At 47.1% G+C, this 25,858-nt stretch overlaps 1 protein-coding gene across 1 annotated transcript in view; it reads right to left on the minus strand.

Moving 5' to 3' along the window:
* The window catches only part of Traf3ip1 (TRAF3 interacting protein 1), a 48,555-nt gene that overhangs the window by 11,138 nt on the left and 11,559 nt on the right, over positions 1 to 25,858 (minus strand). The window contains exons 7-13 of the mRNA XM_041650079.1: positions 23,613 to 23,688; positions 12,599 to 12,619; positions 11,302 to 11,386; positions 9,035 to 9,118; positions 8,230 to 8,353; positions 7,982 to 8,018; positions 6,040 to 6,113 (exon numbers count right to left, since the gene is read on the minus strand). Of these exons, the coding sequence (XP_041506013.1) occupies positions 6,040 to 6,113; positions 7,982 to 8,018; positions 8,230 to 8,353; positions 9,035 to 9,118; positions 11,302 to 11,386; positions 12,599 to 12,619; positions 23,613 to 23,688 (501 nt within the window). The remainder of the gene's footprint in view (positions 1 to 6,039; positions 6,114 to 7,981; positions 8,019 to 8,229; positions 8,354 to 9,034; positions 9,119 to 11,301; positions 11,387 to 12,598; positions 12,620 to 23,612; positions 23,689 to 25,858) is intronic.

Below are 25,858 nucleotides of genomic sequence, written 5' to 3' on the forward strand. Positions count from 1 at the left end.
GAGCAGGAGCAAACAGTGGGCAGAACAGCAATGGGAGGGCAGGGGCCTAGAGAAGGACAAGCAGGGAAAGGGGAGCGAGCAGAGGCCTGCAATGGAATCACTTCAGCCTGAAGAAGACAGGCAGCAAGGAGACAGTGGAGTTCTCCCAGGGGCTTTGTTGAGAGAGCCGGTGATGTCATCTGGCAGATTCACCCTCAGGAACAGGCAGAGACACACAAGTACACAGAGATGCTAACAGCAAAGAGAAAAGAGCAGAGCCGGGCCCAGTAGTACAAGTTTGAAGCTAGCCTGGTCTACACAGCAAGTTCTAGCCAGCTATTGTCACACAGCAAGACATCAAACAGACAACCAAGCAGTAATATAAAAACACAAGAACGAAATAAAGGACTGCAGAGTATGGTTTGCATTTGGAATGCTGTAAAGCAGTAAAAAGTAAATGAACCAGAATATATAAACACAGACAAACCGCTTTTTCTTTTCTTTTCTTTGCTGACATGCTAAGGATTGGGTCCAGACCCACCAACATGGTAAGTAAGTGCTTTGCCACGGTGTTGAGACTAGAAAGCAAGTGGCGGAGAGGCACCGACTATGGGACCACTTATGTGCCATTCTTCAATGGAGAGTTATTACACATTGTGTAGAATGCACATCTAAAGCCTGTTCCAGCACACAGGAGGATGAGAAGCAGCAAACTCAGGCAGGGAGATCCTGCAGGACCGAGTGTGGGCTGTGGGCAGCTGGCAGGCACCGAGGTGCTCCCACTGCATTTGCAGTGCTCTATCTCTTAAGTTGGGTACAGGGACAGACATAACAATACACAAATACCAGTATCAACATAAGGAACGAGTACATGAAAACCGAACAAGTAAACAGAAGCAGGCAAGAGCTGATGGAGGAAGGTCATTGGTTAATTAAAGAAAGAAACTGCTTGCCCTCATAGGTTAGAACATAGGTGGGTGGAGTAAACAGAACAGAATGCTGGGAGGAAGAGGAAGTAAGCTCAGAGACGCCATGCTCCCCTCTCCTGGGCAGAGGCGATAGCTCTGCTCTCTGAAGCAGACGCAATGGAGCAAGCCGCCAGGTCAGACATGCTGAATCTTTCCCGGTAAGCGCACCTAGTGGTGCTATGCAGATTATTAGAAATGGGTTAGGCAAAATATGAGAATTAGCCCATAAGAGGCTAGAGTTAGTGGGCCAAGCAGTGTTTAAAAGAATACAGTTTCCGTGTAATTATTTCGAGGCATAAGCTAGCAGGCGGCCAGGGTGCTGGGGACGCAGCCCCACTGCTCATATTACTACAGAATGGTGCCCAGATGTGTGGACAACTGAATCCACTGAAAGCCTGAGAAAGCCTGGGAAAGAATAAAGCATGTTTTCTTGGTAGCAACAATTTCTCCGGTCTACTCTGCTTGCTAGAGGCAAGCAAGCTCTCTCATCTAAGAGAGGCTTCCTGACTCAGCTTTAGCTGCAAAACCCTGCAGCTCATTAAGAGGTCCTGCCATGAAACACTTAAACGGTGTTGACGAAAAGCTGAACACATGCTTTTCAGTTTTCAGCCATAGCAGGAAAAAAGCTGCGCCGTTTAAAAATGCCGGCTTTCTGGGCTGTCCTGCCAGGGCAAACTCTGACTCTTTTACGCAGGCCATTCGTGCTGTATGCAAGCACAGGCTGCTGAAGCTTGCTTGCTGGCAAGGACCTTGAAATGCCATAGAGTTGTGGCAGTAAACATGGCTACAGCCAGTACCTCAGCCATGAGGCTGGAAAGCTAAGGAATGGGCTGGATCCAGCCGTCAAAGCCACAGCTTTAGTCCTACTGATATTGCTTGGTAAATTAAAGACTCATGTGGTGAGAAAAAGAGAGATATACAGTAAAGAGAGATTCAAAGAAAAAGAAAATTTCTAAATGGTTTACAGTGTGTTAAAAATATATGCAAGCTAAAAGTTAAAAGTTCTTAAAAGTAAAAAAAAAAGGAAGAAAGAGGGTAGTTGGGTGTGGTAATACACACCTTTAATCTCAACACTTTGGAGGCAGAGGGAGATTGACCTCTGTGACTTCAAGGTGTGGTAGCACACGCCTTTAATCTCAGTGCCTAGAAGGCGGAGGCAAACAGATCTCTGTGAGTTCAAGGTGTAGTAGAGTACACCTTTAATCCCAATGCCTGTGAGGCAGAGACAGGTGGATCTCTGAGAGTTCAAGGCCAGCCTGGTCTACAGAGTTATTCCAGGTCAAAGTTACAGAGAACCTGTCTCAAAAAGCAAAAAATAAAAGTAAAAATAAACAAAATAGAGGTTAAAATAAAGCGCACAAAGATGGAAAATACAAAGAGAATTTTGATACTGTATGCTATTATGCTCTCTTTGAATTATTTGAATGCTGAGGAAAGAGCAACAGCTGCTAAAAGATATTTGTTTATAAATGCTGCTGAACTAATCCAACATAGATATTTTGAAAATGCCTTGACTTTGAAATTTGGATCTAAGGACACGATGCTTTGGAAAGGAGTTTTTTATTTTGTTTTCACAGAGGGTGAGAGTCTGTGGATTGCTTCTATTCCAATATGGTATGATGGACCACGCCCTCCTGAAGGGTTGCTGTGAACACCTTCAAAAAATTACTTCACTCAACTGCCAACTGAGAAGACCCTGGCACACAGGTTATACCATGAAAGACCCAATTAACGACGCCCCCATTCAGCAGGAAGCAGTTTGGGGAGAAAAAACTGCGCCCATGTTCCCAAATATGGTTTATAAATGTTCTTTTACATTTAAAGGGGGATATGATATAGGTATGAATAATTTGCATTGATATGGATTTTGCTTTAGTGATATAAATTTAAGGTCAATTTTATTATATGTATATGTATTTCTGCTCTTGATTAAGGTATTGTGATTATGTAGTTTATGTAAAAATGTAATGTATATAGGTTGTTAATAGATAATCAGAATAGTCAAGTTTGTAGTTATGTTAGTTAAGATTTTCTAGATGTACATAGATATATTTTAGATAGGCATTCTTTATATCTTTCAAAGATTATAGAATATGGCATTTTAAATGTTTTAATAACTTAGGGCTTTTCATGACAATGAGACACAACTGCTCCTGGCAGCACCAATCTACTTAAAGAGGAAGATGGGCATCGAAGAGGATCCTTATGGAGTTTGATAGCCATTTGGGCAAGAAACTGCTCTTGCTTGAACTATTACATAAACTGGACACAGAGAACCCTCAGAGAGAGGACTGCTGAACTTGCCTAAAGGTGAGATGGTCTTTCGGGGTTCCTGATTCACGAAAGAGTCTGCGAGACATTTTGCAGGACACAACAGATAGTGACTGAACTGCCTTTGAAATTTCCTGCTTCATGGAAATGTCTTCTGGAAACTATGGGCCTGTAGGCCGAAGATGGATGCCCCAACGGTACAGAGAAACTTTGGGTGACTGTCCAAGCAGCGAGATGTCTCTGTCATTTCTAGAGTTTTGGATTTCTTGTTTGCTTAGGTAATATTATATCCTTCTGTAGTCTTTGATGGAGTTAAAGAATATATAGATAGTTATAGTTTTCCTTAGTTATGAAAAAAGATAAAATAGATGTAAATATTGTAACTTTTACTTGATAACTGTTTTGTTATATGTAATTTTGCTATGTTAAAGTTAAAGCCTTTCCTTTTTTGTTTAAACAGAAAAAGGGGAAATGATGGAGGAAGGTCATTGGTTAATTAAAGAAAGAAACTGCTTGCCATGATAGGTTAGAACATAGGTGAGTGGAGTAAACAGAACAGAATGCTGGGAGGAAGAGGAAGTAAGCTCAGAGACGCCATGCTCCCCTCTCCTGGGCAGACGTGATAGCTCTGCTTTCTGAAGCAGACGCAATGGAGCAAGCCGCCAGGTCAGACATGCTGAATCTTTCCCGGTAAGCGCACCTAGTGGTGCTATGCAGATTATTAGAAATGGGTTAGGCAAAATATGAGAATTAGCCCATAAGAGGCTAGAGTTAGTGGGCCAAGCAGTGTTTAAAAGAATACAGTTTCCGTGTAATTATTTCGGGGCATAAACTAGCAGGCGGCCGGGGTGCTGGGGACGCAGCCCCACCGCTCATATTACTACGAAGAGCAGTGATTCCAGCAGAGGCTGAGGCGAGAGAATCATGGGTTTAAGGCCAGTCTGAGTTACACAGCAATACCCTGTCTAAATGAACAAACAGAAGAATGAGACTAACACAACTGAATCTAAGTTACCAGACTTTTGCTGGATTTTGTTGTTGTTGTTTGTTTGTTTGTTTAAGACAAGGTCTCACTGTGTAGACCTGGCTGGCCTGGAACCTAGCCTGTAGACCAATCTGACCTTAAACTCAGAGATCTACCTGCTTCTGCCTCCTGAGTGCTGAGGCTAAAGGTATGTGACCCACACCTGGCTAAATGACCAGACTTTCCACGGAACCAATGAAGTCAGACTCACTACAAGGGCCACATGAACCAGCCCAAGACTCAGTAAGGACAGAGACAACACAGAAAACAGGGGAGAGGAAAGGAGAACAGCTGGAATGACCTTGCCAGACAGAAAGCACAATGCTTAAAGCAAGGAGAAACACGATGGTGTCAGATGCACACCCGAGTGTGAAGGATGGTTATCACTATCACTAGCTGGCTCTGCACAAGGCAGGGAACTAGATCACCACACGCATACTGAGTCCGGACTGAACAGACATTTGAGGGGGAAGCAGATGCTTCAGGTACAAGAAAGAGTAACATGACTGACTACTTTACAGCAGACAGAACTGATATAAGAAAGAAGACCATGAAGATCTGGCAGCAGGTAGGACTGATATAAAATACAGCATGCTGGGTGCAGAGAAGAGCTCAAGCCTGTATCACAACAGAGAACTTTTAAAACAATTTAAACAATGAAAAATAGGACTTCTTTAGCACGAAGTTAGGTAAGTAACAGACTGGAAAGATTATATATAGGGAGACTCAAAGCTTGATCCCAAGCAAGCAACCACAATATAGACAGGCATTACATATAATATATACATCATATCCAGGAAAGCACAACAATAACAAGAAGACATCAAAGGGCAAGGGTGATGATGGGAGGCAGCCACAGCAGCAAGTTCAAATCCCCAAAGCTCCGGAGAGGGAAAGGCTTCCATACTTCACTAGTTCCTTCTCCACTGCTGTGACAAAATGCCATGGCCAGCGCAGCTTATCAAAGGAAGGACAATTTATTTGGGCCCAAAGGTCCAGAGTCCATGATGGCGCTGTGAACACATGGCAGCAGGAGGAGGAAGCTGAGCGCTTACATCTTGAACCACCAAGCAGGAAGCAGAAAGAGCAAATGAGCGATGGGGCAAGTCTTTAAACCACCCAAGCCTGCCTCCCAGTGACACACTTCCTCCAGCAAGGCCGCACCTCCTAAACCTCCTGAAACAGTGCCATCGCCTGAGCATCAAGTATCCATGTGTCAGAGACAACAGGGGACATTCGCATTCAAACCACCGCAGGCACCAAAACTCAGTCAAGGTATTTTAGTGTTCTATCCTCTTACTAATGGGACTTAGCCCTTCTTTTGTGGGAGCTTTCACGTGTTCACCTCTGACCTTGCTGGAGGTTGATGACAGACAGGACTGTATCATAAACAGTTTAAAACACACACACACCAGTAAGAAAGATCCTAGGAGTCACACAAACATAGAACTCAACTCACAGTAAGAACCAGGCCTGGAAACCCCCAGCTCTTAATTTGCAATGACCAGGGTCAGTGGTCAGCCTGTCCACTCCTCACAAGTGCCAGAGAGAATGAGCAGGCCAGGCCAGAAGGGAAGCTGTGGAGTGGAAGCAGAACAGCCTACCCATGCAGCTGCTGCCTCACACCACAGGCAGGACAGTCCACAGCAGCACCCACAGACAGACGCTCTCTAGATGTCAGCTGTTGGGGCGGGGGAGGGCATTTAAGCACATGAACAAGATCACTGATTTCACATCTGTTCACCACCGTGATAGCTAAAGGAGTTTTCAAATGTCCAGGTCAGCCCTGCTCCTTACCTTCTCGCCAGGCTTGGACGGCTGCAGTTTCTCATAATCCTTCTTCGTCTCCAAGATCTTTTTCACAAGCCCACCTGTTAAAAATCAGAAGTTTTCAATCTAAGCTTATTCCCCCAAGAAGCGACTTATTATTCTTAGACCTCACTGGAAAGACGGACAAAGGGCTGAATTCTCATCCTTTCTCTTTCCATATCAAAATGCCTTCCTATTGTGCGCTAAAAGAGAACACAGTGCCACCTGCTGCTGGCAGAGGCTAGTCACAAAGTGTCACAGAGGAGTTTTACAAATAAATAGATTTTTTTCTTCTTCCACAAGTTAAGAAGAAATGTGGATTTACACCCTAAATGTAACTAACCACTGCAAACAGAGCAGTTCTAATGGCTCCTCAGAGCTGCTGTTTCTTTTAGATTAGGCAAGAAGACTAAAGTCATTTTAGAATTCTCCATGGTGTAAATAGCTTAGGAAATACTGCTTTACTGTGCCATGTGGGCTGCAGGGGGCGGTGTCATCAGCGGTGTGACTGACTGCCCACCCTGTGAGCCACAAGGACCGGTGCGGCACGGGCCACCACAGGGCAAGCCTGGCACAAATGCTACGGAGGTGACAGCCACTTTCTGGTTGAATTGAAGACCTATTTCACAGAAGAAAACTGGCCAAGCCCTGATGGTTGGAAAGTTCATCAGTCCCAGGAGAGAATTCTTCCTCTTCTGCTAACTGGACAGAGCATCAAACTGCCCTCTAATTTGTATCTCCACCCACAATCAGCCCTCAGACTTCATAAGGGAAGCTTCTATCCACAATCAGCCCTCAGACCTCATCAAAGAAGTCTCTACCCACAGTCAGCCCTCAGACTTCATCAGGGAAGCTTCTTTGTGCAGTGGATGGTGGCTAACGCACAAACTCACAACTAATCAAAATACATTTCATGAAATTCTCAAACAATTAATAAAATATTATACTTAAAAGTGTTTGGGGGTGTTCTGTTGTTTTTTTGCTAGGCAGTGATAGTGCACACCTCTAATCCCAGCACTTGGGAGGCAGAGGCAAGTGGATCTCTGTAAATTCAAGGTCAGCCTGGTCTACAAAGTAAGTTCCTGGATACCCATGGCTGTTTCACAGAGAAATCCTGTCTCAAAAAAATACAAACAAAAAAGCTTTTTTTTTTTAACCTAAATATGTTTCAATGAGACTGAGCTGATGAAGTATGACTCACATGGTATATAACACACCACTATGAAGAGAGGCCAAAACTGGGCCTCTGTGCTGGAATGAAAGTCAGCAGACTATCAAGTTCATACACACACACACACACACACACACACACACGCACGCACGCTTTTTTAAAATGGAAATAATACTCATATTTTTACCTGCACCTAGGGGGAGTACAGGAAGAAAGAACAAGATCTAAGGTCTTACACCTCAGTGCTGGATGGGGCGGTGTACACTTATAATCTCAGTGATCATGAGGCAGAGGCAGAGGATGGTCAAAAGTGGTCCCCACGGTCAGTTCTAGGCCAGCCAGAGCCACACAATGGGCCCCTGCCTCAAACAACAACAGCGAAAAAAACAAACAACAAACTTCTACTTCTTAACGCATTTCGCTGTGTGCATTTAACCTTAAAGCTATGGGAATATTTTATATGAATAGAAAATGAAACTGAGTTAGGTATGGTAGCACATGCTTATAATTCCAGCACTTAGGAGCTGAGAAAGGAGGATGGAGAGTTCCAGGCAGCCTGGGCTACATAGCAAACTCAATTCTCAGGAAAATTTATGTGTGTTATGTGTGTATACAGGCATTAATTTCTTGGGCAGAAAAAACATGATTGCATTGTGACCAGAGCCCATACTACAGGTCCGCATGGTGGCAGCAACAATGCCCACCCTAGAACACAGCTAGGCACAGGATGGCCACTTGCATCTCTGTGAGAGCACTCACCGTGCTTCTCCTCATCCTCCAGGTCCCCTGCCTGCACCTGAGCAGAAAAGGAGAAAGATCAGGTGTGCTGAGTTTCAAAGTCATCAAACAAACAAACAATCAATCAAATGTAAACCAGAAAAAAAAACTAAAGAAATAAGACAGCTTACTAAAAAATTAGGGGAAAAAACTGTATCTACATAAACTGAAAGCTGAAGTCCTAATTTCTAACTATATTTACTGAAAACAGGACCCTCTGGTGAACTAACCATTTCAATTTCTGACATTTCTGCAAGCTGAGGGGCGGCCTCCACCACAAACTGCTCATCATCCTCGTTGTCAGAATTCTGTGAGTCGATGATCACATTGGAGACAGTCTTACCATTTCCTGACCTAAGCAGGACAAGAGTCACTGACATTAGAAGCGGCCCTTCAGCCACCAGCTGTCATCAGCCCCAGGCATCTGGAAACATTCAGGAAACAGTGGGGACAGGGAGAACGCCACCTTTCACCACCCAAAGCCTCCAGCTGCCACTCCAGCCCTCGGCCCCAGCCTTGCTGGTCCTTCCGCTCCACAAAGGCTCTTGGGACTCCTTGTTCCCTGACATTGGCTCTAAGATAGACACAGGATGGCACGTGTGACCCTTCAGGCCACACTGAGCCAGGACTTCTCTTCACAGGGCAGCTTCTCCAGGCCCAGCCACCATATCCATTACCCTTCTGGCATGTTCAGCTCTGGGAACCCCTTTTGTTTCTAACTTTGTGCAATTAAGCCTTCAACTCTTCTCTCTTTTTATGCTTTGAAAGTCTTCTATCTAGAGGTCAGACAAACACAACCCAGCAAGAGCCCGTGAACATACACACTTCTCTCTTTTGCTAGTCTGGAATGCATGCTGCTCTGTGGCTTAAGGCAATGACCTAACCCCACCTTTCTCTAAAGCTAGTTTTCCCAGCGCTGCCTCCTACAACCCCACCCAGTCTTTCAGCACAGGCCCAAGACCCCTGCATCCCAGGGCCCACACACTAGAGAACACGGGTCAAGTTCTCTAAAACCTCGCAGCCCGGCAGCCTCACCTGTCTCCTACCAAAGTCTCAGTGCTCTCTTGTCGTTTGACCCTGGGAGGTGCTGGTCGTGCACTCCCAGGCCGAGGTATTCTTCTAAGTATTGGAAGGAAAAAATAAGACATGAAACACACAATCATCTCACAGTGGACAAAATAAAAACTTAGGTTAACATTAGTACTCATTCCAATGCCACTGTTAGCATGACAGTCAGACACACTCTGCAGACGAGCTGCCATCCGTCAGAGCATCACAGACATTCGCCATTACTAGAGACTTCTCCAAACTGCTACAATGTTCCAAACATGGTCATGTAACCCAGGTACAAGAAAACTATACAAGTAGTTTTCGCTTACTGTGTACAGATAACTATGACATCACACAAGTGTCGGGTGCAGCAGAAGCTACGGTGCAGCACAGTGTTGCTGCAGCAGAAGCTACGGTGCAGCAGTGTTGCTGCAGCAGAAGCTACGGTGCAGCAGTGTTGGTGCAGCAGAAGCTACGGTGCAGCACAGTGTTGCTGCAGCAGAAGCTACGGTGCAGCACAGTGTTGCTGCAGCAGAAGCTACGGTGCAGCACAGTGTCGGGTGCAGCAGAAGCTACGGTGTAGCACAGTGTTAGTGCAGCAGAAGCTACGGTGTAGCACAGTGTCGGGTGCAGCAGAAGCTACGGTGCAGCACAGTGTCGGTGCAGCAGAAGCTACGGTGCAGCACAGTGTCGGGTGCAGCAGAAGCTACGGTGTAGCACAGTGTTGGTGCAGCAGAAGCTACGGTGTAGCACAGTGTTGATGCAGCAGAAGCTACGGTGTAGCAGTGTTGCTGCAGCAGAAGCTACGGTGTAGCACAGTGTTGGTGCAGCAGAAGCTACGGTGTAGCACAGTGTTGATGCAGCAGAAGCTACGGTGCAGCAGTGTTGCTGCAGCAGAAGCTACGGTGCAGCAGTGTTGGTGCAGCAGAAGCTACGGTGCAGCACAGTGTTGCTGCAGCAGAAGCTACGGTGCAGCACAGTGTTGCTGCAGCAGAAGCTACGGTGCAGCACAGTGTCGGGTGCAGCAGAAGCTACGGTGTAGCACAGTGCTGCATGCAGCAGAAGCTACGGTGTAGCACAGTGTCGGGTGCAGCAGAAGCTACGGTGCAGCACAGTGTCGGTGCAGCAGAAGCTACGGTGCAGCACAGTGTCGGGTGCAGCAGAAGCTACGGTGTAGCACAGTGTTGGTGCAGCAGAAGCTACGGTGTAGCACAGTGTTGATGCAGCAGAAGCTACGGTGTAGCAGTGTTGCTGCAGCAGAAGCTACGGTGTAGCACAGTGTTGGTGCAGCAGAAGCTACGGTGTAGCACAGTGTTGATGCAGCAGAAGCTACGGTGTAGCAGTGTTGCTGCAGCAGAAGCTACGGTGCAGCACAGTGTTGGTGTAGCAGAAGCTACGGTGTAGCACAGTGTTGGTGCAGCAGAAGCTACGGTGTAGCACAGTGTTGGTGTAGCAGAAGCTACGGTGCAGCACAGTGTTGGTGCAGCAGAAGCTACGGTGCAGCACAGTGCTGGATGCAGCAGAAGCTACGGTGTAGCAGTGTTGGAGCAGCAGAAGCTACGGTGCAGCACAGTGTTGATGCAGCAGAAGCTACGGTGTAGCAGTGTTGCTGCAGCAGAAGCTACGGTGCAGCACAGTGCTGGATGCAGCAGAAGCTACGGTGCAGCACAGTGTTGCTGCAGCAGAAGCTACGGTGCAGCACAGTGTTGGTGCAGCAGAAGCTACGGTGCAGCACAGTGTTGATGCAGCAGAAGCTACGGTGCAGCACAGTGTCGGGTGCAGCAGAGGCTACGGTGCAGCACAGTGTCGGTGCAGCAGAAGCTACGGTGCAGCACAGTGTCGGGTGCAGCAGAAGCTACGGTGCAGCAGTGTTGCTGCAGCAGAAGCTACGGTGCAGCACAGTGTTGATGCAGCAGAAGCTACGGTGCAGCACAGTGTTGGTGCAGCAGAAGCTACGGTGCAGCACAGTATCGGGTGCAGCAGAAGCTACGGTGCAGCACAGTGTTGATGCAGCAGAAGCTACGGTGCAGCACAGTGTTGATGCAGCAGAAGCTACGGTGCAGCACAGTGTTGGTGCAGCAGAAGCTACGGTGCAGCACAGTGTCGGGTGCAGCAGAAGCTACGGTGTAGCAGTGTCGGGTGCAGCAGAAGCTACGGTGCAGCACAGTGTTGATGCAGCAGAAGCTATGGCAGGAAGCACCACAGCTCATCCTAGGAGTGGTCACAATTCCAAGCACTGGGGAAGGACACACCTGAGATTGGAGGAAAGTTCACTGGGGACTTCGGCATTCTCTGACACCTCGGGCTTATCTTGGCCAGCAGGTCCAGCTTCTCCTTCTGAACAGGTGACAATCCAATCAGCAATTCAAAAAGAATTCAACAGTAACAAAAAAAATTACTCAAATATAAATACCAACTAATTCAAATATAAATATTTAAAAAGGCATCAATCAAATGACTGAAAATTTCAATGAACTCTTTATCCATCACTGGTGAAGACAAACAGAAGGGGTTTGACATCTAAATCAGACATCCGGGGCATGCGCATACGCAAGCTCTGTTAATGCAAACTGGCCAACTAATCAAAGAGTAAAACTCAAGGGCTGGATGGATCCCGGCAACAACTTAACACCAGGAATGAATCAGCACACCTAGACAGTCAATCGCTCAGCCAATCACAGTCCGCTCACAGGCTGGACTCATCCTAACATCTAATTAACCACAGAGTAGTGACAGACATCAAAGTCACACACATTGGGGGCCCTAGAAGCGTGTGAGGCTCAGTTGTAAAAGACGCAGTCACCAAGTGCCTTGCGTTTCATTGCCCTGATCTGCATTTCTAATTTATCTATAGTAGCTGCTATATTCTTTTCATAGTCAGTAAATAGTTTGTTTTGTTTACGAGACAAAGTCTCGCCATGTAACCACAAAGGGGCTAGTTCTCTCTATATAGACTAGGGTGGCCTTAAACTCATAGAGCTCTACCTGCCTCTGCATCATGAGTGTTCAGATTAAGAGCATGCAGGACCACTTAGCTAAAACACAGATTTTCCATTTTAATAAAAAGATTAAGCCCACAAGTTACAAGCCCAAACTACTAGGACAATGGAATTTATTCTAGTATTCAAAGTAAAAGAAATTTATACTTTAGAAAAAAGTAAATGTAAATTTGAATTTGAACATTAGAAATAAACTTTATACTCTGAAAAGAACCCTGAAATGTGGCCTTTTCAAGATTAAAATACATGAACATACAGAGGTAGGTGAATCTCTGTGAATTTGAGGCCAGCCTGGTCTTCAGAGCAAGTTCCAAGCCAGCCAAGGATACACAGAGAAACCTTGTCTCAAAAAACCAAACAAACAAAAAACAAACATGTATAATCCAATCTAAGACTGAAACTTAAAACACAGCCAATTAACATAAATTCAAATTCATATGGTATATTTCCTTAGTATTTCACTGGTATATTTTATAAGCACAGAAATAAGAGCTCATATTGACTCTGCACACACACATGACAATACCAAATACATCAGAACCGCTCTCACCTGCGTCACTGGGAGAGTCACCTAGAAGAGAAGAGCGTCAGAAAATTAGCCTTCGTGTACGGGAAGCACAGCACAGTGAATCACTGAGCAGTCAGAGACAATACACCTCCAATAACTGGGAACCTGCTAAGGACAGGGTCCTCTGGGCGCTTCTCTAGCATTTTTTCACCACCAGTCTGCTGTGGTCAGAAGAACCACAACACTGCACATTAAACAAGATTGTGGCTGGGCAGTGGTGGCGCACGCCTTTACTCCCACCACTCAGGAGGCAGAGGCAGGCGGATCTCTGAGTTCAATGCCAGCCTGGTCTACAGAATGAGTTCCAGGACAGCCAAGGCTACACAGAGAAACCCTGTCTTAAAAAACCAGATGGGAAAGAAGGAATGGGACTGTGAAGAAACTGTGCCACAGAACTAAGTGACACAAATCCTGAAGTCACAAAGCCATGAGAAACAAGCTGCTGTGACAGCTTGGGGCCAGCAGGACCAGCAGCCCAGCCCTCCCTAATGAACTAACTGGACCAGCTTCCTGCAGCCTAGACTGCACCTTCACCCAGGGTCCTTTCTCTTCAAGTGTTGCGCTCTGGGCACAAACACGGCCCATTAAGTCTAAGGTCCCCACAGGGTTAACTCAAACCCAAGCTGTGGGCTGGAGATGCAGAAGGTGGCAGAGCTTGCCAAACAACTATACATCCCTGGGTTCCAATCCCAGCACCACCAGACAAAAGAACTGAAGGCACATAATCCTTGGGTCACACCCAGGAACACCTTTACACAAGGTCCACACGGTGAGGGCTGGGGCACCTTGGCTGGGGAAAGCAATACACATTCACATGTGCCCTTCTCTACAAGAGCAGTCCTGTCCTCACAGGCACAAGGTGAGGACCCACGTGTGGGCATGGGGTGATGGCCCCTGGAATCTGACCTGAACATGAGCGCTACAGCAGAGTTCCTGGACAAAGTAATCTTAGGGAGACAAGAGGTCTTGGGGCCACAAAAAGGGGAGATGACCTAGGATCTTTTCTCTGTGGCCCCAGGAAACCCCAGTGTCACAGCACAGAGTGGGAAGTGGTCAGGATTAGACAGTAGGGACTCCAGACAGAAGGACAGTAAGAAACAGCAGTGGGGACCCAGAACAAGCGACAGGCATACGGGACTCCCAGAAGCAGGCACTTGGACCCTCAGGTCCTCAGATGCCCACAGACCCAGCGCCTCCTGCAGGCTGCGCTGTGCTCTGCTCACTTCTGCCCCTCTCTCCAAGCCTAAATCAACACAGGGCCTTTGAAATCACCAAAAATATCACTGTCTCCCACCGCTCCACACCAAAGCCTAACCTTTCTAACAAGGCCACCTGAAGTCGGGAAGAACCTGGCTGCACCCTCTCCTTCCTAGGCCTACATCTTGCTTTGCATACTTCTGCTACACCAGGCCAGCCAACTCAGCACTTCCTGTCAGGAAGGCTGGTAGGATCTCCTGTTTCCCAGGTCACCTCAGGCTCTCCCCTCCCTCTCCTTCCATCACTTCCTGTGCAGTTGTTTACCCCCATGTTCACAGCCTCACCTCAGTTCCTGTACCAATGCCAGGACAGGTGGCCCCTGTGGCCCTACTCTCTCTCCCATGCATTTCCTGCCTTGGTCCTGATATATATTTGCTCTCAGACAAATATTCTGCATTTAACCTAGCTGACAACCATTGTCCCCACCATGGCAGCCCCAGCACAAGCCCAGCCTGCTGGAGGCCCCCAGGCTTCAGGAACAAACCGAGGGCTATTCCCTTGCAGTCCCCCAAAGGTGCACCTGGAGACTGCAGGAACCACAGAAGAGGACCAGGCAGCAGCCACAGTTTTGGGTCTAAAGTCCTCTGAACAGGAGTGGCCTGCAGAGCTCTGACCAGTGGCCCTGGAACCTGTTTTAGAGATCATTCATGACACCGTCGGTGTCACAAATGCCACCACTCCACACTAGGCCCATGACAGTCCTGCTTGTGTTACCAAGCAATGACCTTGTTTTATGGGGAAGACAGGCGCGCCTCCCTTGCCACATGAGGGTATACTCAGCCCGGGCCGTCCCCTGAGAGGACACCAGCGCCTGGCAGCTGGCTTCCTCTATGCCACTTAGTTTCCTCCCACCAAGAGCTGTGAAGGGGTCGTTCTTACCTTTCTGCTTTACTGCTGGCTCTGGCTCAGCGCTCTCCCGCCATAGACTAGCTGAGTTATCATCTGAAATACTAGTTCAGTTAGTATTGGCTTCTGAGATCCTGACACAAAGAGTTCAAAGCTGGGCACGAGACTGCGCCCTGCAGGGCTAGAGACTAACGGCCTGCCCAGCACTTGCACGTCTGTGTTTTCACACCTGCCACATGCCAAGGACGACAGGGTGGCTTCTGAGAACATGCGGCTCTGGGATGTGAGCGTGGCCTGGACCTCAGGTCAGCTGGGATCAGGGAACGCCCCACTCAAGCAAACTGGCCCTACCTCCCCACCCTAGAACCACTTATACCGCCTCCCACCAGCCAGGCCTGAGAGACAAGCTTCGCACAGCCAGCACATCAAGAAAGAAAGAGCAAATGTGTCGTGGTACACATCCCTCAACACACTAAAGAGTCCCAGATACTGTCAGTTGATCACTAATGTTCAAGTCTTAAAAATGGGAAAAGGTCATAGTGTGAAGTAAATACTTCCCATATTAAAAACAAAAGGGTGAGAGAGGGGCTCAGAGAGCAGACTGTGCATGGCAGCGGGCGCAACTCTGAAACTGACCCATCAAGGGCCCCTGAAAACAGTCTGCTTCCTAAAACCCAACTGTGTAACTTCTTAAAACCATTCAATCTGGCCAGCCTGGTCTACGTGAGCTATAGGCTCCAAAGCTATAGAAAAACCCTGTCTTGAAAAACAAAAACAAAACAAACAAACAAACAAACAAAAATACTACCCTAATAGTCTGAATGAAGTGACCAAGAACTAACTACACACATTTCATAGAGCACAGCCAAAGAGTGAGCATGAAATTCTAAGACCTAAGAGCAAGCAAGCTCTGCGGCTACGGACTGCCAACTGCACCAGCCCCACTCAGGCCAAGCTGCCTCACTGCCCTGGTAAGTGCCAGCATTTCTGGTCTACCAAACCCAGCATCACAGTGAAAAGTGCAAATACACCGCTGTCTGTCTATGGGAAGCCCACTGTGCCGGGGCTCTGTTCTGTCCGTCTGCCTGCCTTTATTAGTTTATTGATTTTGGGGGTGGTGGTGGGATCCAGGCTTGGCCTCGCCTGGTATGTTCTAGGCCAGCATCCTACCTCTCAGCTCAGACACTTTAGAATCTTACCCTTCTCAAGCTCCACTGGTTTTGTTTGTTTGCTTTCACTGTTTTTGGAGTGAGGTTATTTTGCTTTGTTTTTAAGACACAAGTTTGCTTCCTATAGCCCACATTGCCCCTGAACTCAAGGTGCAGCCAAGGTCGCCTTGAACTCCAGATCCTCCTGCTTCCTCCACCAAGTGATGGGATTACAAGCAGTCACCATTATGCTCAGCTTCCACTGGCCCTCTTTAGATTTTTAAATTGTATTTATCATTTGGGTGAGAGATAGAGATGTAACCCACGGGTGTGGGCAAGCACGTGGCAGTCAGAGACCTTCTGGAGTCAGTTCTCTCCACTGGTCCTGCGGACTCAGCTCCAGTCAGGCTTACAGCCGCACTCTCCCGGTGTTCTTAACAGTCTTTACTACTCCAATGCTGTATTAGTGGTTCTGCACAGGTGTTAGCTAGCATGCTGGGCTGCTGTTAAATCTGATTACATAACCACATTTTCAAACAGTGGAAAATAATTTTTAAAATATTAGAACACAGCTTGGATTTTAAATGATAATCAGAAAATAAATCTGTCCAAAGTTGTTATGTCAGAGAATGTCTATTTTGTCGTGCTGGATTTGGGAGCTGCATCCTGAAGTGTTTACAGAAAATTATCACGATGTTTTTATTGTACATTGTAACCGTTCCTAAAAATCCACAGCTAAGGTAAAGCAAGCATAAAGGGTTTAAACTTCACTAGGCACTGGGTGAGCTGCACTGCTGTACTTTGCTGTATTTTTGATAATAGCAATGAAACAAAATGAGTGAGGTAAAGTGAGCAAAATAAACGATGGCTTAATGCGCCAGAAAAAAACAGGAAATGTGCAACTAGAGAGACCAGCACACATGGTGCAAGCTCGCACTACAGCAAGTACGCCGGAAGCAGGTACTCATGGGTAGACTCCTGGTGAGCTCAACACACCTGAAGAAGCGAAATGGGAACAAAACCCATCCACTCCCTTCTGGCATGCCACAGCAGAACTGTCATGTGCATGAACCGGCCAGCCAGCAGCTGGCAGCTTTCTTTGAAAACACAGGCAAGCATGTTGGCACACCTGCCATTCTAGCTCCTGCAGGCAGAAGCAGAAGGATCTTGAGTCCCCAGCCAGCCTGGACTAAGTTCCTCTCTGAAGAACTAGGAATAAAAGTCTGTCACAGGGAAAGGACAGCTGACATCGGGACATTGGATCTGGAAATCATATCCATGCAAGGCACTGAAGAATCCACAGCTGCTGGTAAATTCTCAATTCCAAAACAACTGTGCTGGAAGACAACGCTAGTGACCGTGATGGCAACCAGGCAGGTGGCACAGAGCTAGCTCCTGGCTTGTGTAGCAGACAGGTTGGGGAAGAGATGCCTGGGGCACCTCCACACCAGGGCTCTGCTGCTGACCACTGCTATCTAAATCCACAGTATCAACCCTACCACACACGGGCAGCATAGGAACCACACCCTGACCCCCCTTCTTAAGGACAGAACTTATGATTTCACACCTGTAGATAAAGATTCATAAACTGTTCAATATAAGCCTAAGAATGGCTTCTATTTATTTTAAATCAACAGTCCCGCTGAGCTGTCAGTCTTAAATAGATTACATCTCACTCTGAGAGCAGCTTTCTCCAGACCCAAAGCAATGAGGAACACCAAGGCTCAAGATCATGGCTCAGGGAACCACCTGACAGCTTGCTCCAAGCCAGGGGGGTAAGCAGAAGAAGTGGGGGTCATCCACTGGTCTTGGGTGAGGAGTCACAGCTCAACAGGCAAAGACGCCCTCCTGGCTCTCACATTCGCATCGACAGATGGGAAAAGCTCTTTACAAAATAAACATTATTACAAGATGGGGTTACAGTGCCAGTAAGAGCACTGACTGCCCCAGTTTAGAGTCTTGCATCTGACCAACCAAGACTGGCAGCCTGGGGAAGCCACAGATGACTTTCCCATTGCATCTTCTCACCAATAAGGGAACAGAATGGTCCAAACATCCCTCTTAACGATGTGAGTTCCAAGAGGTCCCCATGCACAGATAAGCCAGCCATCTATATTTTTAGAATTGTACTGTTTGCTGCACACTATGCAAGCCTGAGCCTGGATACCTACAACCTACATAAAAAGCCAGGGAAGGTGGCACATTCCCATAATCCCAGCACCAGGGATGTAGAGACAGGCCAATACCAGGAGCCTCCTGGCCAACCAGTCTGAAAGAAATGAAGACCCTGTTTCAAAAACAAGGAATAAAGAGGCTGGAGAGCTGGCTCAACAGTTAAGAGCACTGGCTGCTCTCCCAGAGGACCTGGGTTCAATTCCCAGCTCCCACATGGCAGCTCACAGCTGTCTGTGACTCCAGTTCCAAGGGATCCGACACCCTCACAGACATACGTGCAGGCAAAACACCAATACACACAAAAATAAAAATAAGTCAAAAAGAGGGAAAAGGCAGCAGGAGATACTCAAATGTGGACCTCTGCCCTCCACAAGCACACATGTGCACATATACAGACAATACACACAAAAGAAAAACAAACTGTACAAAATCTGGGAGGTATGAGGCAGGTTAAACCCAGAAAAATGTTATCTTCTCCTAAAATCAAAATTGGTGTTGAGTGCAATTCAAGGATTCTGTGTCTAAAGATTCTAGTTCTAAACAATGTGCTTTAGAGCTCAGGAAACTAGAGTGCCTGGCAGTGAGTGGGACCTTGCACACTCTGTCCCTCTCCAGCTTTAACTGTAATGACTGTCACAATGCCTGCAGACATGTTCTTTAAGGCCTCAAAAAATTTACACATTTAGAGTGTGGCGTGTGCATATGTGTACGTGTGGGGGCCACAGCACGCATGTGGAGGTCAAAGGATGACCTGTGGGGGCCAGTTCTCTCCTTCTACCATGTGGGTTTCAGGGACCAAACTCGGGTTGCCAGGAATGGCGGAAGGCATCTTTGCCTGCTGAGCCAGCTCACTGACCCACCTGTTAAAGCCTTAATGGTAGAGAATTGTGAATGAAACAAAGGAGAGCTGGTGGGATATAAACTGTAACTCTACGGAGCCATCACACTATCTCACTGAACTTCAGCACCAAGATGGGCAAGGGAAGGGTGGCGGTGGCACTCAGGAGGTAGAGGCAGGTGGATCTCTGAGTCTGAGGCCAGCCTGGTCTATAAGAGGGAATTCCAGGAAAACCAGGGTCTCTGTGAGTTCGAGACCAGCCTGGTCTACAGAGCTAGTTGCAGGACAGGCTCCAAAGCCACAGCGAAACCCTGTCTCGAAAAACCAAAAAAAAAAAAAAAACCCAAAACAAAACAAAAAGATGAGCAAAATGTCTTGACTTACACCTTACATGTTATGCACATACATCATGCCTGTCAAATATGTGTATTAGCATGTGTATGTAATATACAGAAAGGCATGTAGCTAAGTGTGACACACATCTGTAATCCCAGCATCTAAGATAGGAAAATCACTGAGTTTGAGACCATCCTGGGCTATAGAATGAGATGCTGTCTCAAAAGAACGGACATATTGGTGGGGGGGGGGGGGCCTTAAAGATTTACTTCATGCCTGCTTAAGAAAATTATCATGTAACTTAGCAAATTAAATCAAACTGGAAGGTAAGTCATATCTGACCCTCAGTACATAGGAGGAAACTATGGTGAGAATTAAAGTGCTTAGAATAAAAATAATCCATGGCTACACTGACACGTAAATATTTTGTACCAAAATCATAAAGAATTTAGACTGAAGTACGGTCTCTCTTAACAGTGCTACCGACGTGGAACTGTTTGTATCAAAACCAGAGGAGTCAAACTGAAGGGTGCATTTCTCTTACCTATTTCTGAAGCTGTCGCTTTCTGATCTGGTTCATCATTTAGTCCCGACACTATGGAGTCTAAAATCTTAGCTGAAATATTATCCTCTTTCCTTCCTGACATAAAACAGTTAACAGCAGATTAAAATGCTGAGAGGCGTTTGTATTTGGGCTGCTTTAGTTGGGGTTTACAGGGCCTACTACCAAGGTCACCAATAGACTGTCGTGTCCAGTGTTCAACTCTCAGCTGGACCTGGCACCCCTTAGGAGACTAAAGTCCCCTCCAATGTCCTTCCTTTGGCACTCAGGATACCCTCTCCACCTTTCCTCTGCTCCTCCATGCATCTGGGCTCAGGACTATCTAAAGCTGCACTGTGGCCAGCACTGCAGACTAAGAGCACTCATCTGTGGTCTCCACGCTCTAACTGACTCACAGTCTGTGCACGCACACATGCGCACCTCCGCTTGCTTCAGACATCGCAAACTTGATTGCTGCCATCTAACCCACCAACCAGCACCTGTGCCCCAAGTCTCCCAGGTGGGTCTTCCCTTTGGGTCCTTTCTTCTCTAACTAGTGATATCCAATCCATCATATGTACTGCCGAATCCCTGACTCCTACCTGCTCCCACCATGGCTCTGGGGCTGTGCCGCCATTATTTCATCACGCACCACCATCTCTCAACGCTACAAACTCTAATGTTTTCTGGCCTCCACTCCCACCCTCCAGAGCCAAATCTCATCCTTACCCTGTATAAAATCCACCCAGGCCTTTTGCACACACCTGCAGCCCATACAGTCAAGAGGACAGTTTCTCAGGGTCCTGCCAGCTGATGTGGGCCCTCTCTCCACCCTAGTCTACTGCTGGGCTTCTGCCACGTGGGCACGCCTGCAGCAGTTCAGTCTCTCCTGGGGCCTGCTACAAGGCCTATTTCTCCCCAGGCAGCTCTGAGCTGATGCCCTGGCTCCCTAAGGCTCTTCCTGCCTGAGTCCCTCATTCCTGCTTCTCTTGGGTTCCTCTTCCTTCCCTTACACAGGTTTGCATTCCAGCAGGCTCTTTATACTTTAGATTCTGCACAGGAGAGAAAGGAAGGTTCAGATGGGCAACTTTAGTCCAAGACTGACATAAAGCTGGATGTGGCAGCTCACTGTGGCAGCCTGGCAGAGCCCACAGTCCTTCCCCATCTACTGGAACCCAGGAAACACTCTGGAGATGAGGCCTGATATCATACAGGAGCAGGCACTGGGTGGCCACCCTCTGTGGTCAGAAATCACTCAGAACAAAGGACCAGACACTGACTATTCCGCACAGACACGCCCTCCCAGCTTCACTACTGCTCGAGTGATCTTACCAAGCTGCTTCATGCTATGGTCCTTCTTAGCTTTATGGAAGGAAGCATTATGTTCTTTTTCAGGGGAAAGGCTATGTTCACTGGCTCTAGAGGCCCTTCTTCCTGACATGAAATCGCACAATAGAAATAAGTGTTAAACTTACAAATGCTGCGGTTACCAAGCAAAGGAACTAAGATGAATTCAGTAAGTTCTGAATATACAGATATATGAATATATGCAGATATATGTATGTATATACACACACATATATATTTTGAACTGTTTCGGAATAAGTAAAAGTGTCATATTCTCATATGTTTCTTAAGTGCTACAGTGATTCCAGAAGAGCCTAAGAGTCTATTCATTCCTGAATCCTTTGTTCTTTGTAGTACATGCAAAGCTCACCCTGTGAACCAAACACCCAAGCCCTGTGTCCTAGGCACCTTTGAGTCAGGACATTTGCTCAAATGATGACCCACTCAAGAATGACAGAATGTCTGGTGTGGTGCCAACCTTGCTGAGGGAAGGGCCTCTGGTGAGTCAGTGCCTGGCCAGTGAGGCTGGGCAGCTAAAAAATCAACCAAGCTGCTGCCGGCTCAGTGAAGCTCACAGTCAGAATTCTTGCAAGTCCCTGATGGCAAATTTTCTTGAGGATCATAGAAGAGAGGAGACCCAGAGTAGGGTGAGGAAAAGGAAAAGAGAGACCGTGTCACTAAGCACTGACAAAGGAACAGGTATTGGAAAAGAGAGTGTGGAATGCACCCTGTATGCTCGCTCTCAGGAGGCTGAGGCAGCCTGCTGGGCTACGAAGTGTGTTTGAGGCTGGATACCTAGTAAGACCCTGTCTCAAACAAAACCACCAAGAAAAAGCAGGATGAGGAGGAAAACAGGGCTCCCAAAAATAAAATTAAAACAATACAAGGTTTCACCAATTGCCTCAAGTGAAAGACTCTCCAGCACACCACACACACAGCCAGGACTTCCCAAACTATGAAAACACAGCTAACACAAGTCATGATGAGTTAGTCTACCTACTTCCTGGCTGCGGGGTAAGCATAAGTGATAGAGTGATTTAAATTCATTTATCTGGAAGAAATTTAACTGAAGAAAAAAACAAAATAAAACACCCCAGGCATGGTGGTACACACCTTTAATCCCAGCAGTAAGGAGCCAAAGGTAGAGGAATCTCTGAGTTCAAGACCAGCCAGAGCTATATATACTGTGAGACTTCGTCTCAAAACAATTTTTTTTAATTTATAAAGATAAACAAATCAAAACAGTACAATTTAAATAAAACTTCTTTTAAAATAGCAACAGCAGAAGGCAGGTAGTAGACACGTGTCCCAGAGACCAGGGAAGGGCAGTTCATCAGGATGCCATCCTAACAACCCAGAGCGTCAGCCACACCGTCAGTTACAATGAGGAATTTACTTAAAAGACTAAATAGCAAAAATGTCTATAAAATCAATCTTCATGTCTCAAACCTCTAGACACATTCCAAGAACTTCAAGTAGCTAAAATATTAAGTGCTTAGAAAGTCAGAAACCAAACCAAGGGGAAAAGAACTAAGAAACCAGAAGAGAACATTTAAACACTACAGTCATCCTAACAAGGAGTGAGTGCCAACGACCACCAGCACTGCACTCCGGAGGAGTCAGGCCACTGATGGAGGTGTGCCAGAGCCACCAAAAAGTTACCACCATGGGAAAATGCAGTCTCACTAGGAATTACATCCCCACATTTACCTGGAACATCTGGAAAGCTCTGAAGCACTGGGAAGGGATGAAGGAAGTGTCTGTCCATGGAGCCCTGTGGCTAAGGCCTAACATCACCCTTGCCCTTTTACCATCAACTGTCCCTGTGGGCTTCTGCCACAGACGGCACACATAGGAAAAGGCTTTTAGCATAAAATGTCACCACAACATGACAACTAGGCGAGGCGTCACTGCTGAGTGAAAACCCCAACCACCATACTCCTGCTACTTATGACGTCACAGGCTAGAAAGAAGGTTAATTCTTACAAAACTACTATTGCTCAGCCAAAGCCACTTCGTACTTCAGTGAAGTTCGTAAGCCTCCAACACTAGCAGCTGTCCCAGGATCCCCAAGCTCTCCTGTCCTGTCTGCTAAGCAAATCCCAGTCCAGGCCTGTGAGGCCATTTCTCAACAAGAGTCCTTCTTTAAGTGCAACAGCATCTGCCTGGGGGCTCTCTGTGTCTGATCTGCAACAGGGTTAAACTCTTTCTACCAGAGCAGAAGAGCCAATGAGACCGAGATGGCTGACAAGTAATTCTGAAAGGAAGTTCAACGCACCCATCAGAGTTCAATAGGTTCTCCTGCCCTGGGCAGCACGAGCTTGCATGTATATATAAACACACACCCCTCTGTGGATATGTGCAGACGCCACAATCTCCAGTTTCAGCGTCTACACCCCCTTCCCGGGTGTGGCAGTGCTGCTCCCCAAGGCTCCCTTCTAATACCCCCTGGCCAAACACAAAGGCCGGCCTCCATCCCAGCTATGTGCACAGGCAACTTTGCAGTACCTTCCAGTGAATTCTTGGATCGCCGTTTTGATGCTTTTGATGGCAAGGACCTGGATGCTCCCGCAGAAACCTCAGCCTTAAAGGAGAGAAGGAAAGGAATTACTTGGCACATTGCACATCGATTCTATCAGAACTTACTTTTCACGCTCTGCTGGAAGAGTGTAACGGGACACATCTTTGGCCTGAGGGACCACACCAGCCCATGTGACTATAGCCTCGAACCTGAAGTGAGAAGTAGAGCTAAACCTCCTCGCCCTGCATGTAGATCCTTCTGCACCACTGACTGGGAAATACTGTGAGATGTGCCTATGGGGAGTCTACCTCTGCTGCTACACAGTCCCAGGCTGAAGGACAAGACACTTGTCCACTGTGCTGCGCAGCAGGTGATTTCCTCAGAGGCTCATCACCTCAGGGGGTAGCATCTGCACAGGCTAAGATGTCACAGGGTTAATCAGCAATATAGCTTTGCAGGGCCCCCTTCTTAGATGCAGCCCATTACTGGCCAAGATGTCACACACGGTACATGACCGCACTCAATTACGGTAATGGATTTGTACAGAACTCTGTAAGTAAAACTTTCTCGCATGGTTTAAAAACAAAAACAATAATCAGATTAAAAGGGGGGGGTGTCAGAGAGAACACAGTACAGCCCTCTCCCTCAGTTCCTCCCTCCCTCCTCCTCTCAAACCTTCACCCCTCCTCCTTCTTCATTCTCTCTACCTTCTCCTCCCCCAACCTCCCCACCCCCGCCTTGCCTAGCACAGTCTGCCACTCTCATCCCCAAATAGCCCCATGGCCTCCCCAGCCCTGCTATAGTTTCCTGCATCTCCTGGTTCTGAATACTTCAAGATGAATTATGGAAGTTGGTTTCAACTCTTCAATAGTTCCTCAACACCTATGATGAAGCTGGGTGGTGGTGGTGCACACCTTTAATCCTAGCACTCGGAAGGCAGAGGCAGGCGGATCTCTGTGAGTTTGAGGCCAGCCTGGTCTACAAGAGCTAGTTCTAGGGCAAGTACCAAAGCTACAGAGAAACCCTGTCTCAAAAAAAAAAAAAAAAAACCCTATGATGAATCCAGCCTCCCCAAGCAGACCAAGATGGCCTGCAAAGGGATGACACTGTGATTATGGATCAGCTACAGAAGAAACATTGTAGGGTCTGAAATTCACCAGGCAAAGCTTAGATGGATCCCTCTACCTGGCTGTCCCTAGAAGCCACCTCCACCATCTCCCCCAGATGAACTACACATACTAGCCTTTTCATGCAAAGATGTGCATAAACCTCGAAGGGCCCACAGAACGCCATTCCACCTGCCCAGCAGGTGATAAGCCAGGCACACCGCAGGTGGCACAACAGGTATTAAACACACCCTCTCCACCCAAGCCCAACAGACCAGAGAGGACAGAGCACTCCACAGCTTCGATGCAAGTCTAAACCGACATCTCTTAAAACTGTTCCTCGGGGGCTAGGAAGATGACTCAGTGGGTTAGAGTGCCGGCTGCCAATGACCCTTCAGCTCAGTTTGCCAACCTGATAGATCCGCAACCACCTGGGAATTGGGCTTCTGGGCGTGTCTGTGGGGTCACCTTGGGTAGATTAATGAGATGGAAAGACACCCCCACCTCACTGTTGGTGGGACCAGTCACTGGCTGGAAACTGATCAGATCCCTAAGCTCCTGTGGTTATGTCTTCCTTGCTATGACAGACTGTGAGTCAAATTAAACACTTTCTCCCTGAAGTTGCTTTTGTCAGGGGATTTTCATCGCAGCATCAGAAAAGTAACTAAAACATCACGCAAGCAGAAAGGCCTGAGTTTGGAACTTCAGAATCCACACAAAAGGTGGATGCATGGCACATGTGTCTATAATCCATTTGTTCTTACAGAGAGATGAAAGGTGAAGACAGGAGAACCCCAGGAAACATGGCCCAGTTAGCCTGGGGCATAAACCAGAAAAACAGCAAAGATCCTGTCTCAAAAGAGGTGGAAGAGAGGACTGACACCAAGAGTGTCCTCCAGTCTCCACACACACATCATGGCAGACAAATGGCTACACTCACACACACACACATGCACATGCATGCACACACATCATACACATTTTGCATACATGTATACATACACATGCATGCATGCATACATGCCTCACACACATACATGCATGCACACATACACATGCTTCACATACACACACACATGTGCACACACACACACATACATATTGGCTTTTATTGTCAACTTTCCACA

Source organism: Microtus oregoni, unplaced genomic scaffold (assembly GCF_018167655.1).
Source record: "Microtus oregoni isolate MIOR12 unplaced genomic scaffold, Mior012 000004F_ref0000308, whole genome shotgun sequence".
In the NCBI taxonomy this organism is placed as follows: domain Eukaryota; kingdom Metazoa; phylum Chordata; class Mammalia; order Rodentia; family Cricetidae; genus Microtus; species Microtus oregoni.